General features: G+C 30.6%; 3 protein-coding genes across 10 annotated transcripts in view; all 3 read left to right on the top strand.

Moving 5' to 3' along the window:
• The window catches only part of LOC111682387 (branchpoint-bridging protein), a 33,130-nt gene extending 24,349 nt beyond the window's left edge, over positions 1-8,781 (top strand). Inside the window, exons 3-10 of one of the 7 annotated variants that reach the window (XM_046955723.1) lie at positions 48-190; positions 2,016-2,240; positions 4,419-4,504; positions 4,563-4,826; positions 5,232-5,520; positions 5,586-5,825; positions 5,892-6,054; positions 6,129-8,781. In XM_046955723.1, the coding sequence (XP_046811679.1) occupies positions 2,174-2,240; positions 4,419-4,504; positions 4,563-4,826; positions 5,232-5,520; positions 5,586-5,825; positions 5,892-6,054; positions 6,129-6,240 (1,221 nt within the window). In that variant the 5' untranslated portion in view covers positions 48-190; positions 2,016-2,173 and the 3' untranslated portion in view covers positions 6,241-8,781. Of the gene's footprint in view, positions 1-47; positions 191-274; positions 471-560; positions 583-602; positions 744-815; positions 919-2,015; positions 2,241-4,418; positions 4,505-4,562; positions 4,827-5,231; positions 5,521-5,585; positions 5,826-5,891; positions 6,055-6,128 lie in introns of those variants that run through there. The other 6 variants (XM_046955725.1, XM_046955726.1, XM_046955729.1 and 3 more) reach the window with 6 other exon arrangements.
• A 1,129-nt stretch (positions 8,782-9,910) lies between these two features.
• LOC111682381 (protein MTO1 homolog, mitochondrial) lies at positions 9,911-12,766 on the top strand. Of its 2 annotated transcripts, XM_046953715.1 has the most exons (2): positions 9,911-11,776; positions 11,839-11,999. In XM_046953715.1, exons 1-2 carry the CDS (start codon positions 9,983-9,985, stop codon positions 11,848-11,850), a joined length of 1,806 nt encoding a protein of 601 aa, XP_046809671.1. In that variant the 5' UTR covers positions 9,911-9,982; the 3' UTR covers positions 11,851-11,999. The 2 variants fall into 2 exon arrangements, with proteins under 2 accessions (XP_046809671.1, XP_023300084.2); XM_023444316.2 differs by having other exon boundaries at positions 9,911-12,766.
• A 9-nt stretch (positions 12,767-12,775) lies between these two features.
• Positions 12,776-17,481, top strand: LOC111682394 (5-oxoprolinase). Its single transcript, XM_023444342.2, has 7 exons — positions 12,776-12,956; positions 13,017-13,305; positions 13,642-13,954; positions 14,022-15,512; positions 15,589-15,849; positions 15,903-17,103; positions 17,174-17,481. Exons 1-7 carry the CDS (start codon positions 12,786-12,788, stop codon positions 17,321-17,323), a joined length of 3,876 nt encoding a protein of 1,291 aa, XP_023300110.2. The 5' UTR covers positions 12,776-12,785; the 3' UTR covers positions 17,324-17,481.
• The last annotated feature ends 210 nt before the right edge of the window (positions 17,482-17,691 follow it).

The raw sequence follows: 17,691 nt of genomic DNA, 5'->3' as shown, positions 1-17,691 counted from the left end.
TTTCACAACAAACTAATCCCAGTATTTTCTCTCTGGCATCCTTTTAGTAGTCTTATTAAAAGCTAACGTATAACAACAAAATACTGCGTAAGAGCACAAATAAGAGAGAAAAAGAACAAAAGCTTTCGAAACAAACTGTAGTAAAAATCTCCTTTTATTAACAGCATCACCATCATTATTACAAACACAGGTACGCAGAATATGTGCTTTTGTATATATGTAATATGTATGTGTATGTGTGTATGAAACTGTATACGTGTAAACAAATACTTGTTTTACTTTCCAAAATACTTCAGTTGTTCTCAAATATTAAAAGTGCAAAGATGTAGCTGTTGGAACAGGACGTGTCTAAATAATTTCTAATCATTTTTAAGTTTTCCATTGCACCAAGAATACCTGCTCGAAAACAATAAAAATTAAATAAATTATTGAAAAAAACAAATGTCTAAACTAATTAACAAAAAATAAATGTATTTAGCAATTAATATAAATATAAATTTTTAATAAGAGGAAACGTTCACATACATATATAAGTGAAATTAGTAAATAATTTATATACACACATACAGACATATACCATGTGTAATTGGTGTTAGAACAATATTGAAAACAACATAGAGATATTTTAAGTAGATTGAAGTGATTTTAATATTGAAAAATTTAGTGAAATGCTATCTATTTGCGTATACACTACAAAATGAACTATGAGAAAAGGGAAAAGTGTAAAATATATATATATACAAGTACCTACATATACACATGTATATAATATATTTCAGAGAATATGTACATATGTTTGTTGAAAATGAATAAAAATTGTGCTTAAAAAAATTTGACAACAATTCATAGATAAAAGCAAAACAAGTAAAAATATTAATGAAACGACAACAACAAACTAAAGTTCCTTGAATTTGAAAAGTGAGAAAAATAATAAAAACAACTAGAACAATAGTCTACATACAATAACCAACCAAGAACATCTCTCCTTAATTTTAAATTGCGTTTACCCAACAACGTAATGAGACAACGTAATTTTCATTTTTGTCTTTTTATATCCTTTTTTCCATACAAGTCACTCTACTGTCAGGGTTTTTTTCCATAAGTTGCACTGCGGTGATGGTCTATTATACAATTGATATTTACGTGTAAAAACGATCAAAGTTTTATTTTATTTGGGTCACTATTTGCAATTTATTTTTTATATTTTAAACTCTGACTATTAGTTAATGCAGAGAATTATCTATCCTATCGAAGTTATTGAAAACATTTCAATATTAATAACCTGTATACATATACATGTGTATGTATATGTATATTGACAAATATGAATACTAGTTCTATACTAATCGGATCATGGGAGAAAATTTCCACGTCTTTCACGTGACACATAAACTGTTTTTTTTTCATACTCTTTAGCAGTGTTATTTAATTTAGTTCCATTCTATAAATGGAAGATATGTTAAACTTTATCAGTATTGTAAACCTTTTTTTAATAGGATGCGTAGACATTCAAATTTATAAAATCTTAAAATTTAGCATAAAAACAAATTTCTTGTACAGTTTATACAGGTATTATAAAGTAATAGCTCTTAAAATTAAGCACAAAAACATTTTTCTTATATAGTTTATATAAGTATTATAAACTAATAGTTTTACTTCCTTTAATAACCAAATTAAAAAATGTAAAATATACATTGCAATAAACTGTTAATGAGTTTTGAGGAATACACGACGTGCATTAATAAAAACGTTTTCAATAAAAACTTCAAAAATAATATGGAGAAAAATAAAATACTTAAAATATGTATAAAAAAGGATTGTTGTCTGTTGTCTTCAATATATTTATAAATTAATAACATATTTTTTTGTTTGTGTATATGTATATGAAGAGCATATGTATATGCACATATCTATGTTAATATATACATGCATATACATGTATGCACATATACACATAATACATTCATAAATACATATGTACATACATACATTTCTACGTTGCACATAATAAAAAGGTGAATGATATTTAAACAACTTATTAAATGAAACATGTACGTGCTGGGTATCTATCGAACCAAGAACTTTATGAAACTATGCAAAACGATAGAATAATAAGCCTATAAACGAACATAAGGAAACAAATTTATTCGAATAATCGTCTAAATAAAACACTATGGATGTCATTTTGAAAGCAAATCAAATGGATACACCTGAAGAACAACGTTCTCCCAAAGGTTTAGGTAAGTTATATACTTTACGAATAGTTTTAGTTTTATTTATTATTTATTACTAGTATTTTCCTTTACTTTTATCTTCATCCTTAAAGTTTATTAGTTTACAAAAGTTTTGCACTTGTTTTATTTTTGTTCAATCCTCTGCTTTCTGCCTTATTTTCTATTCGGTGGATGGAGTTTAAACAACCAGTTTGTTTATTACCTTAAGGCTTTAGGCCAGGGTTGATGTCTTTAGATTTTATATAAAACTATTAAAAAATACACACATACATACATATGTACATACATATTTTATATTTTAATCTGTATTACGGTACCACAATGTTAAAAAGTTATCTTTACATAATTATATACATACGTACATATGTATGTGTGTGTCCTTTTTCATATGTATATAAACATGTACTTGAAAGGCATTTTGTCATTTGGCATTTTGTAACTAATACAACTTAACGAGTTTAAACAAACACTAAAATGCAGTTAAGTTAATACCTAATAATCTTCCTTTATTTTTTCGTCTTTGTTTTGAATGTGATGCGATGTTATACTCCTTTTATATTCGTTATGCTTTGAGCTTGAAACATCAACATTTGTTTTCTTGTAAATAATAAAGTGAGTAAAATATCCAGAATCAGCAAACAACTAATTCATTGACTTAATGTTGACATCTTTTATTATGAACTAAAGCCAAATTATAAAGAAAACTGAATTCAGCAAAAATTAGTCATATTTGTATATGGTTATGAAAGAATTTTACATGTATATTTTTAATTTTTGACATTTTCGTTATTAAAACAATAATTTTACATAAATACGCTATAACTTTATGCTACAGGATAGAAGAACTAAATTCACTACTCAAGTAGTGATATACTTATGTATATACATCAGACTTATCAGATATTTTAGGCTTGAAAAAAAAAATAAAAAAGTTATTTCCCTAATGCACATTATAATATTCTTCAATCACTTTCTTATTCAGTCAGTGTGCTAGTCTGTCAGTAACTGTAGCATGTTTTTTTGTTTTTTTTTCTATTTCAACAGGATGGTTCTTTTGTTGTCAAAGAATGTTAAGCTTATCTCTAAGAATTATACGTTTGAATGTACCAGTACTTACTATGTATTTTTTGTAAACACAACACATTTTTTACAACTCAAAAAGATCAGCCATCTATTATGCAAAAAAGTTTATGAACTGGTACCAACATACATACATACATACATACATACATACATACATACATACATACATACATACATACATACATATTAATATGAAAAACTACAGTCAGTATGTACTTTTATATTCATTAGACTGACTCAGAAAATACTACCATGTTTTTCACATCATGTTACTAAACACTTAGAAATTTACGAATAAATAAAAAATAATTATTTTTATATATAGGTATATACATGACGATATAACTTTTTTGAGCAGCACAATTTCATACCACAAGTTTATTAAAAATATTGTCCTGATAATAAGAACCAATAAATAAGGTTCGGGGTTCGGTTCCCATCTGAGGTCATTTTTACGTGAATTTTTAAAAGCAACGAGATGATACACTAAAAGAAAATTTTGTTAAAATATAAGTAATTTGTTTCTTATACTGATATAAAATTCTACATAGAAAAAATAATTTTAAAATTAATAAATTATAACGGTATCGACTGAAAAAGTAGTAGCGGTAAATATATTCTCATATAATTACAAAAGAGTTTTTTAATACCTCTTCATGTTTTTTTTTTTTTTGATATTTGCAAAAAAATATTTAACCTAATAAACATATACTTAAAAGGAATCTATTTACAACTATACACATATATGTATAAAGTATCTGGGTGATATTATGATGACATATTTACTTGAACTTTAAAAACATAACACAAACATATGTACATATGTATGTATGTATTTAACTTAACCTATGAACATAATTAAATCGAAAGTTATCAAAAGATTTTGTCTGACAAAAACATGTCTATATGTATGTATGTATGTATAACGTATGTACAAAAATTATACACACTTTCACCTACATAAATATCGTATCGTATATACGATATAAAAGAACGGCTCCCTTTCTTTAAAACAAGCAATTGAACATATTATTTCATGTCCTTATATTTATGTATTATTATTTTATCTAAATGATTTTTTTTTGTTTACGTTAAATTTAGAAAAATCAAAAATGTTAGATATAACCAGAGATCGACCAGTAAAAGTTGCAGTAAAGGTTGCTGTACCCGTCCGAGATCATCCAAAGGTAATTAAAAATGTGTATATAACTAATGATTGCATATGTAAAATCTTTTAAAATTTAGTTCAATTTTGTGGGAAAATTATTGGGACCGAAAGGCAACTCCATGAAACGTTTACAAGAAGAAACAATGTGTAAAATGGCTGTTTTAGGGCGAGGTTCCATGAGAGATAGAAAAAAGGAAGAAGAATTGCGAGCGAGTGGTGATAGTCGATATGCCCATCTATTTGATGATTTGCATGTAGAAATTTCCACATTTGCGGCTCCCGCAGAAGCCCATGCTCGCATTGCTTATGCTCTAGCAGAAGTGAGGCGATTTCTAGTACCGGTAAGCTTAAATAATTATTTAATTATCTTAACAATATAAAATTTAATTATTTTAAAACCATATTTATCTTTGAGATGTAAAACACATCAATCAAATATGTATATGAAATTTTAATATTTTAATTACTCGCTTTGACTAATGTTGCTTTTGGTGGTAAATCGTACATCAATATTTAAAAAGGGAAAATAGTTTCCATATAAAAAGTATTTAATCATTAAAGCTGATTGTATTTAATTTGTAAATTAATTGTGGAGAGTTGTTTACAATAACAAATTATTTCAAATCATTTGGTTGTCAGTTACAAAGTTGACTAATGGATATTGTTATGCATGTGTATACTACATACACACATACATATGTATATACATAATAAATATGTTTTTTTTTTTATTTTCTCGACCACAGGATTATCATGATGACATACGACACGAACAAATGTGGGAAATGCAGGCTTTGACTTCTTCCTCAACTTTGCAAAATTCAGGTAGTGATCAGGCAAGTCCCACTCGCATTATTGAAGGTGGTATTACCGATATGGATACTTCGAACGATGAAAAATCTGACAACGAATTATCTGTCATGGACTGCATGACAACCGGAAAACTGGAAAAAACACACAATTCTTCTAATTCAAGTGCGGTGACACCGAATACGACAGATCCTCTTAAGATACCACCAACAAGTGCAGCATCATGTAAGCATGAAGATCATTTGGGCGTTATAATTAATTAATATACATATATATTTTTAATGTTTTAGTGCATCCCTGTACAATGGCTGTGACACTACAGCATCAGTTTTCTGCGGCCGGTATTGGAGGTCTACTAAAACCCTCGCCAACGGTAGCGGCTGTTACCGGTCTAACGCCAGCTCAACCCACCACTACTTTGAGTTTGCCAAATGAAGCAGATGCTAGCGCTACTTCAGCATTAACTCTTCTAGATTCTGCGGGTACATTAATCCACCCTGCTCTAAGAAACATTAAAACGATTAATATTGGTAAGTTATTTAATAGTAAAAAACACCAGTAAAGTACTTCTGAAAAAATAATTGTCTCGTTTACAGCTGGAAATTTGACACGTAAGCGTCCATTGTTGGGTGTGCCACGATCCAGTATGAATCCGACCAAGCGCACGGTAATGACACTATTAGCTAGAGCTAAAAACTCACAAGCATTGCACACGGTACGAAATCCAGTAGGAGCAGCACAACCAGCACCTTTTACCGAGTAAGTAAAATTATTTCAATATTTTTTATTTTAAATATATATATTCCTTTACGTAAATAAAATGGCACATTAAGCCCACTCCAGATGTTGGCCTCGCCTTTTATAATACCCCACCACCATCATCATCAACCCATGGATCAGGCAATGTTGACATTGTCGAAAGAGAGTTTAGCCCAAGGTGTCTAAGAGCAATAATATCCAAAAATATATTTTATGTTTCTATGTTTTATAACGATTAAATAAAAGTATGTATGTATTGTACATGTTACGAATACATTTGCCCAAAAGTACATACTTACTTAGACAAATTTTCAATTAACATCACCAAATTATACTGCGATCCTTAAAACAATTACCCCCGCCTCCTTAAACTACTTAGTAGATCAACCAAAATAATATTAATAATTAATGAGCAATGTTACGATCAACATTAATATTTGTTGATTTTTTTATTTTAAAAAAGAACTTAATTATGATATACATAAGTACATACATATATTTACAAAAAAAAGTAATATTGATTAAATTAATTTACTTTATGATCGATCGATGACTTAAAAAGGAATAAGTGAAATGAAAATACCAAAATTTAGGGACTAAAATTAAAAATAAGTAAACACTACAAATATTCTTACACATAAACTAAAAAAAAAATAATAATTTACATTTACACAATACTCATTTACTCCAAATGTATCCTAACTCCTTTTTGTTTTTGTCCTGATTACTACAAAATATAAACAGAGTTAAAACACTTTTATACATACATATATACTATATACATACATAACGCTCATTTCCTACAATACTGGCATAATCTAAAATTCGTGATTTTTTATTCAACTGAGGGTTACAAAGTATTACTAAGAGGGTACTCAAGTTTTTCATATAGTTTTATCAAATTTGTTTATATCTAAAAAATGTTGAAAAAAACTATATATTTTTAACTCTACTATTTAAAATATATTTCAAATTCCTAAATCTGTTTAAAAGTTGTTTTAAAAGTAGTTAAATATCACTTAACATTCAAAGCCATTTTTCTCGAAAAATCACTTTTCGGATTATACCAATCTTGTAGTAAATGATATGTATAAAAGTATCATTAATTCAACATTTAAAGACGCCTTTCTTAAACGTATGTGTTTAAATTAGGATAATTTTGAAGTAAATAAGCGTTAAGTATTTATTCATACACACACACGCAGATAAATTCTATTTCTAATACAATTAAACACTTACAATTAGACACTTATTTACTCATAAAGCTTTTTATAACATAAAACAACAGAAAAACATATACATATAAAGAAAAATAAAATAATTTTACAACAACAAAAAAAGATAACTAAATAATTACATATGTTATTATGTATATTTTAATTTTAAACAAAATTCATATAAAACATTACCTTAAATCTTAAGAAAAAACGAATATAGTAAATTAATAAAAAATATTAAAAAATAAAAAAATTTATAAAAAAATATTTATATATGCATACATAACAACTAACCTGATAACGAAATTACTTTATAAAGATTACTTTAACAAAAAACAAAAGAAAAACAAAATAAATATTTATAACCAAAAATTTTAAAATGAGGAAATACAAATTTTTAACGTGTTAATAATTCTGACACACACTCAATGAATGTTGTACTTAAAATTCATTCATATTTACTTTTTAATATACATATGTATGTACATATTTTTATTATTATTATTATTATTTTTATTAAACTGAAAATTAAATTACAAAAATGCAAAATGTTAGGGTGTTTTTGAAGTTTTTTTGTAAATGCAAGTTGTGCAGATTAAAATTCTGCAAATAGAAGGAAGTTATTTGCAAAAAGATAATAGTCTTTTGAAATTTTAAAGTGGATGCTTTCAAAGGACTGAAATTTTCAAACCTGTGCTTTTATAAATTAAGAAAAGTAAAACTAAGAAAATGCGCTGACAAAAGAGCTTTAACAATATATGGAGTTAATAATTTAAAATTATTGTTCTACAGACCACCTAAGTAGGTTGTGTAATTATAGGATATCTTTCGATAAAATTTTATAAAGACTTTAGAATATCGTGAATCGAAGACATTTTTAAAGGGTGGTGCGATTACAGTGACATTTTCCCCCATACAATATTTGAGCTCTAAAAAACATTTTTATATTGTTATTGGTCAAGCTGGTATAATAGAATCATTTCGGAATTATTCTTTTTTCTTTAAATTTATTTGTTTTATTTATTAATTGATTAAAAGGGTAATGTTAGCAAAAGTTATAAGAACTTCAAATGGTAAAAGTTTAGAAAAATAAACTATTTCGATCAAATAATATATCGCTTAAACCCTGTATAGCAACAAATTCATATATATTTAGTATGATATCAAGCTAAATCGCAAATCGGTGGTTCTATGAATTGTCCATAACTAAACATGAATTTAATTAATAATTTTATTTTTTATAATATAATATTAAATAAACACTTTCCTTGAGCGATGAAGCACGTTCAATAACAAGCGGTTTCAAATTGATCAAAATAAACTAAAATTAAACATGGAAAATCAAAAGTTGGTTAACAAAATGTAGATGTTTTTATTTCTTCTATACATCTGTCTTAAAATCTATTTAACTTTTTTCCAATTCTGTTGGGAATATCCAATCGGTATTCGAATAAAATTCTCTTCTTAATGTGAACGTCAATCAGATACATATGTATGTTTCATTAATTCATTAAATTATAAAAAATCCAATCCAATAAAGCAGCCAACTAACCAGCCCTTCTTAAAATGGTTGCTTATAAATTTCGCGTGAATCTATGGATCTATTTTTACTGTATTTCATAACTACTTGTATATTTTTAGATTTTATATGTTTTTTTATATTTATATGTCTTTATATATAATAAAAAACACCAATATTTATTTATTCTCAAATATAAAATTGTTATTTACTAAACAGATTAAAACACCAAAAAAAAAAATGCAAATTAACTACATATATAACAAATTTAATAATCACCCAAATTAATTCAAAATTTAGCCATTGAACACAAAACATGCATGTTTATATGAATGTTGTTTCTAATGTTTTTGGCATTTAAAGATAATAAATAATTAATATATTTATACGAAATAAATATGTATTTAAAAATCAAATTAAAGTTAAATATTAACAAGTGAATAAACCACTAAAGTACATACAAGATTGAGCAATGCTGGACAAAAAATGATTATTTTTGTCAATGTGCTTTGCTTTTTAAACAAACATAAAGATATAAACAAATCTAAATAAATAAACATCAATTAATTAATTAAATAATTACTAAAACAAAAATTTAAAAAAGAGTTAAATAAATGTCTTGAAACAAAATATTATTTATATAAATTGTTTTACTATAAAAGAGGGAATTGCTTTAATTAGATCGATTTTAATTTACAATTGTATCCAAAGTCGTATATACCAGAGTTACAATTGGTTGATCTTATTTTGTTACTATGAACTAAAGCGGATACCTACTTTTACCTAAAAGTACTTTCGACATTAGAAAACTTTCCTAGTAGTAAATATGTATACATATGTATATATACATATGTATATTATATTCGACAAAATGCTGATTCGTAAAATTTTATAAAAAAAAATAAAATTTATTAGAAACTATTTATCAAGGTGGGTTACAAAGGAAAGTGTATTTTGTGATTTAAAATAAGTTATTGGAAACATTTAAAAATGATATATATTTAACGGTTTTCCAGACGTAGTTCACTGCGTGACACCGTAGAGTACGATTAAACGTAACGCCGGCATATTGTCTATTTCGAGTTGTTTTCGTAAACCAAGTCAGCTGTTGGAAATTGTTGTTTGTTGTTTTCGTACAAGGTGGTGTTTTAATTATTTGGCGTTCAACGATTTTTAATAAATAAATATTTTTATGTTTCTTTTTCAAAAAGCTTATATAAAATGTTTTGCTCAAAAGCGTCTTCTATCCTATGCACAACGTAATAAAGATTCCAAAGTATTCGATGTAGTTGTTATTGGCGGTGGTCATGCTGGGACTGAAGCATGTGCGGCAGCCGCACGAATGGGTGCCCGGACATTGTTGGTAACACACAAAATAGATACTATTGGAGAGATGTCGTGCAATCCATCTTTTGGAGGTATTGGTAAGGGACACTTAATGCGTGAGATAGATGCTTTAGGTGGACTATGCGGAAGGATGTGCGACAAATCGGGAGTACAATACAAGGTGCTGAATAAACGAAGAGGTCCAGCTGTTTGGGGACCTAGAGCTCAAATTGACCGCAAATTATACAAGAAAGCTGTCCAAAATGAAATTTTTGGAATGGAAAATCTCGAAATATTGAGTGCTTCAGTTGATGATTTATTTATAGAGGCTGATAGAGAGAATGAAAATAAGGCAAAATGCAAAGGAATTGTTTTAGACAGTGGACAGATAATACATAGTTCTACAGTCGTTTTAACTACAGGCACATTTTTAAGAGCAAACATAAATTTTGGCCTAGAAGTAAAGCCCGCGGGACGTATGGGTGATGCACCTGCGATAGCATTAGGAAAAAGTATAGAAAACTTGGGATTTAGTATGGGAAGGCTGAAAACGGGAACTCCACCAAGAATATCTAAAGAGTCAATTGACTACAATAAACTTGAGGCTCATTATGGGGATAACCCACCGTTGCCTTTTTCATATATGAATGAGAAGGTTTGGATAAATGCTGACGAACAATTGCCCTGTCATCTAACGTACACCTCATTAAAAGTCAATAAAATTGTCAAAGAAAATATGCATTTAAATCGGCATGTTACTGAAGAAATTAATGGGCCTCGATACTGTCCGTCTATAGAATCAAAAGTCTTACGTTTTGGGGAAAAGCAACATCAGATATGGTTGGAACCAGAAGGCTTCGATAGTGACCTTATATATCCACAGGGTCTATCATGTACACTTCCCTATGAGCAGCAAGTTGAACTTGTCAATTCCATATATGGACTGGAGAAGGCCAAAGTTGTGCAACCAGGATACGGAGTCGAATATGACTACATAGATCCGAGAGAACTATATCCGAGTTTAGAAACAAAAAGAGTCAATAATCTTTATTTTGCTGGACAATTGAATGGCACAACTGGGTATGAAGAGGCAGCGGCTCAAGGTATAATTGCCGGTGCTAATGCTGCAGCCAAATCGAAACAATTTGGAGAAAGGGAAATCACACGTCAACTAACTATAAGTCGAACTGAGGGTTATATAGGAGTTCTCATAGACGATTTAACCAGCCTTGGTACGAATGAACCTTACCGGATGTTTACAAGTAGAGCAGAATTTCGACTCTCATTACGTCCGGATAATGCCGATCTACGTTTAACAGAGAAAGGTTATAATTTCGGTTTAGTGTCGGAAGACCAATATAAACATTTCATTAAAATCAAAAATTACTTAGACGAAACAAAAGCGTTACTTACAAGTATAAAAAGACACTCTAATTATTGGCGTGAACACATAGGTCTTGCTAAATCCAAATCATCTGTAGAGAAAACAGCTTTTGAAATGCTAGGTATACCATCAGACAACATCACATTACAACATTTAGTTAAAATCATACCTGATGAATTAGGCAAAATTCAACAAGTTGAATCTATAGCTGAGAGAATCAAAATAGAGGCATTGTATGCACATTTTGTTGAAGAGCAGTTAAAAGATGCCGAACAGGTAAGGAAGGAAGAGTGTCTCATAATACCAATGGACATTGATTACTTTTCAAAATCTCTAAGTTTATCAAATGAGGAGCGGCAGAAATTGACAATGATGCAGCCTCAGACAATAGCCGCAGCTAGTCGAATTCAAGGAGTGACGCCTGCAACAATTGTAAGGCTACTTAAACATGTTAAACGCCAACATGATATTGTTTCTTCAAATTAATTGACGAGGCACTTCTACAAAAAACGCCATTAAATTAATTGGAAAATCGAAATCATTTAATTTGTGTAATTCTTGATTAATTCAGATATATTTACATTGTAATTATATCAATTCTTTACAATAAAATAGTTTGTACATTTAATTAAAATTTGTCTATTTATTAATTCATTTGTTTAATTATATTAATTGCTGTTTCCTATTATAATTAAATGCAGCGTATATCACTCTCAATGCAATGATATAATTAAGTTTAAATATGTTATGAAAAAAATTATTAAAAATTTAATGAAATTAGTTTTTTATATGTACATATTTAAATATTTTTGTAAACTATATAAAATTATGATAAGATTCGAAACTGTTATTCCTGTTAAATTGAAATTCGATATTTTTACAAAAACTCCAAAATTAACTAATTTTACTTTTTACAAACATTCAGATCTGTTGACATTATGTCTTATATTTGAAAATCATGTCAATTACATTATGTATAAATGTATCAATGCAAAAAAAGAAAACATTTTTTTATTTTTGTAGTTAGTTAGGGTCGTTTGTATTTAATATAACGATATGTTTATTTTTTGTATGTTCTTCATAAATAAAGATCAGCTGTTTATGGTTTCTTATCATTGTTCCAATTGATTCGGCGATTGCTCTGTATGTACATAAGCAATTTATCTTAAGCAGTTCGTCAGTTAAAACAATCTAGTTTTCGTAAAATTTCCACTCCATTCATCATTTTTACGTTTAGTTCTAAACTTCTATTGCAACCGTTAACAACAAAAAATACAGAAGTAAAATGAGTGGAACAGGAGGAAAATATTGCTTCGCTATAGATCGTGGTGGCACTTTTACTGATGTCATGTGTATGTGTCCCGATGGAAGGGTACGTACTTTAAAACTTTTATCAGAGGATCCTGCCCGTTACAGTGATGCTCCTCGTGAGGGTATACGCAGAATTCTAAAAGAAGTAAGTTTAATTTCCTCGTTTTCTTAAAAAATAATTACAAAATGATGCAATTTTATGTAGGAAACTGGGAGAGATGTCAATTCTTCTGGATTGGTCGATACTTCGCAAATTGGTTGGATTCGTATGGGCACTACGGTGGCAACTAATGCTTTATTAGAGCGCAAAGGCGATCCCGTTGCACTAGTTGTCAATAGAGGTTTTCGTGATTTATTGTATATTGGAAATCAAGCCAGACCAAAGATTTTTGAACTGAATATTCAAAAGCCTTCTAATTTGTATAAAACAGTGGTTGAAGTCGACTGCCGAATAATACCAGAACAGTCAAAGGAAAGGTGTCATTTGAAAGAGAGTAAGTTAAATACAAAATTAGCACTTGATAAAACCTCCTCTAAAAATGTAAATCACCAAAATAGTTGTTACTACCAGTTTTATAAATTTAATGAAATTATATTTGTGTATACGATTTGTAGTTGAGCAAATTATTTTTTACACAGAAACATAGAAATGCAAGAGTGATTGAAGTCTTGCATAATTTGTAGTTACTGCCTAACCTTAGTTAAAGGGGATTTTTTTATAAGCCTATAACCCATTCAGATCACGTCGAATTAATGTTCTTAATTGATTTTTTAAATGATTTTAATTGAAAAATTGTGAAACGCGATTTCTTAATTGTTAATTATTTTAGAAAATCAATGGAAAGTTCTTGAGGGTGCTGGTGGATCGCGGTACTTAGAAATGACACCAGTGGATGAGATAACTATTCGCAGTTCATTAATGAAAGTAAAAGAGCAAGGAATTTCGTCAGTGGCCGTTGTTTTGGCTCATAACTATTCGTGTCCCGATCATGAATTGAAAGTTGGGCAAATTGCTAAGGACTTAGGCTTTGAGTACATAACGTTATCTCATCAGGCTATGCCCATGTATAGACTAGTTCCAAGGGGCTATACCGCATGTGCTGAGGCATATCTAACACCACATGTAGATCGTTATTTAAATAGGTAAATAATAATGCGCGTGTGAAATCGAATTGGTTTACGTATATTGTTTATTTGATCACTATTTCAGTTTCAAGTCTGGTTTCGATAAGGAGTTATCTGGAGTTGAGGTGCTTTTCATGCAATCAGACGGCGGTTTGACTCAATTAAATAAATTCCGAGCATCAAGAGCTATACTCTCAGGACCGGCAGGTGGCGTTGTAGGTTACGCTATGACTGGATCTAGGGAAACGGATATGCCTTTGATTGGTTTCGATATGGGTGGCACCTCCACGGATGTCTCTCGTTTTGCCGGCACTTATGAACATGTTGTTGAAAGTACTACGGCAGGAATTACAATACAAGCTCCCCAATTAGACATAAATACTGTTGCTGCTGGAGGTGGTTCGAGACTGTTTTTTAGATCTGGTTTATTTGTAGTAGGACCTGAAAGTGCAGGTGCCCATCCTGGACCTGCATGTTACAAAAAGGGTGGACCTTTGACAGTTACCGATGCTAACTTAATTTTAGGTCGTTTGCTGCCGCAATATTTCCCGAAAATCTTTGGCCCTAATGAAAACGAGCCCCTTGATTATCATGCAACAAGAAGTAAATTCGATGAACTGTTAAAGGAAATCAACAACAGTTTAAAGGAGCAAGGAAGTAGTAAGCAAATGTCGTTGGAAGAAGTCGCTTTAGGTTTTATACGAGTTGCAAATGAGGCAATGTGTCGTCCAATACGCGCTCTAACACAAGCCCGTGGTCTAGATACTTCCAAACATGTGTTAGCATGCTTTGGTGGTGCTGGTGGCCAACATGCTTGTGCCATTGCTAGAGAATTAGGCATAACAAAGGTTCTTGTGCATAAATATGCAGGCATTTTATCGGCTTACGGAATGGCTTTGGCTGATGTTGTACAGGAAATTCAAGAACCTTGTGGATTAGAATTTTCGTTAGCAAACGAGATGACTCTTAAAGAAAGTGTTTCTAAGTTGTCTAAAAGATGCCATGAGATTTTGGAAAATCAAGGTTTTAAGGATATTAGTTTGGAGCATTTCTTACATCTTCGCTATGAAGGTACTGATTGCGCTCTTATGTGTTCAGCTTCAAAAGAACACAATTCTAAATGGTTGGACGCATTTAAGGTTTCTTTTTTGAGTCGTTATCAAACGGAATTTGGATTTGTGTTGCAAAATCGTCGTATCATTGTTGATGATATTCGTGTAAGAGGATTGGGAAAGAATTCAACTCCACCAGAGTTGGAAGTTGACGTAGCAGCTGATGAAAAACCAACATCTGTTGATACTACGCTGGTGTGTTTTCAACAAGGATTACTTAATGTTCCCATCTATATGACAAAAGATCTTCGATATAAACATAAAGTACAAGGACCGGCAATAATAATTGACCAACTGTCAACAATTTTAGTAGAGCCAAACTGTGAAGCTGAAGTTACTAAATATGGTGATTTAGTAATTCATGTCCAATCTCTTCATAACACCAAAGTCGATGAAACACTCGATGCAATTCAGCTAAGTATCTTCAGCCATCGTTTCATGAGCATAGCTGAGCAGATGGGGAGGTAGGCAAATATATATTTTGAGCACAACATTTCTAATTAAATATGAACATACTTATACGATATTATTTTCTTAAAGGGTTTTACAACGAACATCGATATCAACGAATATAAAGGAAAGATTGGATTTCTCTTGTGCTCTATTTGGACCTGATGGTGGTCTAGTTAGTAATGCTCCGCATATACCAGTACATTTGGGTGCAATGCAGGAAACAGTTCAATATCAATTGAAAGTGCGAGGTAAAACTTTGAAAAATGGAGATGTTATTTTGTCCAATCATCCCCAGGCCGGTGGCTCACATTTGCCAGATTTAACAGTAATAACTCCTGTATTTTATAAGTATGTTTTATAAATTGACATTTTATAATAACTTTATAACCAAAAAAAATTAGGGATCACGAAGGTCCTGTTTTCTTTGTAGCCTCTAGAGGACATCATGCCGACATTGGTGGTATTACGCCTGGATCAATGCCACCCCATTCCACATCTTTAGCACAAGAAGGTGCAGCCTTTAAATCATTCCTTATTGTTGAGAACGGCACATTTCAAGAAGAAGATGTAGTAAAGAGGTTTACTACTCCAACAACGGCTAAAGGTGCAACGGGTACTCGAAACTTATCAGATAATATTTCCGATTTAAAAGCTCAGATTGCCGCAAACCAGAAAGGCATTCAACTTGTGTCCGAATTAATTGATTCTTATGGTCTAAATGTGGTGCAAGCATACATGAGTTACATTCAAGAAAATGCTGAAATTGCTGTCCGCGATATGTTAAGACAGATAGCTAAAGATACTTTGTTACGAACTGGATCATCAATTTTAGAAGCTGAAGAGTTCATGGACGATGGATCACCAATTAGATTGAGGGTAAATATCGACGCTGATAAGGGTTCTGCAATTTGTGACTTTACCGGATCCGGTACAGAAGTGTGGGGAAATTGCAATGCTCCGCGGGCTATAACCCTGTCGGCTCTTATTTATTGCTTACGTTGTATGGTTGGACATGATGTTCCATTAAATCAAGGATGTTTGGCCCCCATTAAAGTCATCATACCAAAAAATTCAATATTGGATCCATCTGAAGGTGCTGCTGTTGTGGGAGGGAATGTCTTGACTTCCCAGCGCATAGTAGACACAGTTCTAAAGGCATTCCATGTATGCGCTGCTTCTCAAGGCTGCATGAACAATGTAACCATCGGCGACGAAGAATGGGGTTATTACGAAACTGTAGCGGGAGGAGCCGGAGCTGGTCCGTCTTGGAAAGGAGCTGGCGGAGTTCATTCCCATATGACCAATACACGCATAACAGATCCCGAGATAATGGAGTTACGTTATCCAATGATTTTAAAAAGATTTTGTCTTCGTTCCGACCAATCCGGAGGCTTGGGAAAATATGAAGGTGGAGCAGGTGTTGAACGGCATATATTGTTCCGCAAACCAGTCACTCTATCCGTCCTAACTGAGCGTAGAACCTTACAACCGTATGGTATGAATGGTGGTGAACCTGGTAAAAGAGGACTTAATTTATTACACAAAAATGATGGACGTATTATATCCTTAGGAGCTAAAACATGTATCGATGTCGACGCTGGAGTATGTAATTTCCTATATTTATCATATTTGCATATATAGCATTTATTACTTTAATTTCATTTTTCTCAAGGACTTGTTTGCAATGAAAACTCCCGGTGGAGGTGGATACGGAAAATTCGATGACACTGTCGCACTTAGCGAAAAGCCGATTCCTGCAGCTTCTAAATTTTTAGAACGTGGTTCAGTCTTTGATTATCGACAATCACAGGAGTCCGTTTAACTTAAAGTGAACAATATGTGAACAAAGAACGCCAAAACTATCTCGATACTGGAATTATTCAGTTTTGGCTTTTTTGTATTAATATTTTAATAAGTTTAACTATCTGGTGTTTGGGGATACTAATCAAAAGATTAAATAAAATACACTTTTGTGAAATATTTATCTGACTTTTAAAAAACGTATTTTATTTAATGTGTCGTTATTTTCAATACTTGTACACAAAAGAGAATTTATTTAAAAAATTGTTTTAAATGTTATTGTTAAAATCATTTATTTTATTTATTTATTTTTCTTTTTAAATTTAAAAATTAATAGAGATACACATGTACAGTAATAGTTAAGACAAATCAAAAGTTGACAACATAGAA

Source organism: Lucilia cuprina, chromosome 6 (genome assembly GCF_022045245.1).
Source record: "Lucilia cuprina isolate Lc7/37 chromosome 6, ASM2204524v1, whole genome shotgun sequence".
NCBI lineage: Eukaryota > Metazoa > Arthropoda > Insecta > Diptera > Calliphoridae > Lucilia > Lucilia cuprina.
The sequence above is the reverse complement of the archived record's forward strand: the minus strand, read 5'-3'. Positions and strand labels throughout refer to the sequence as shown.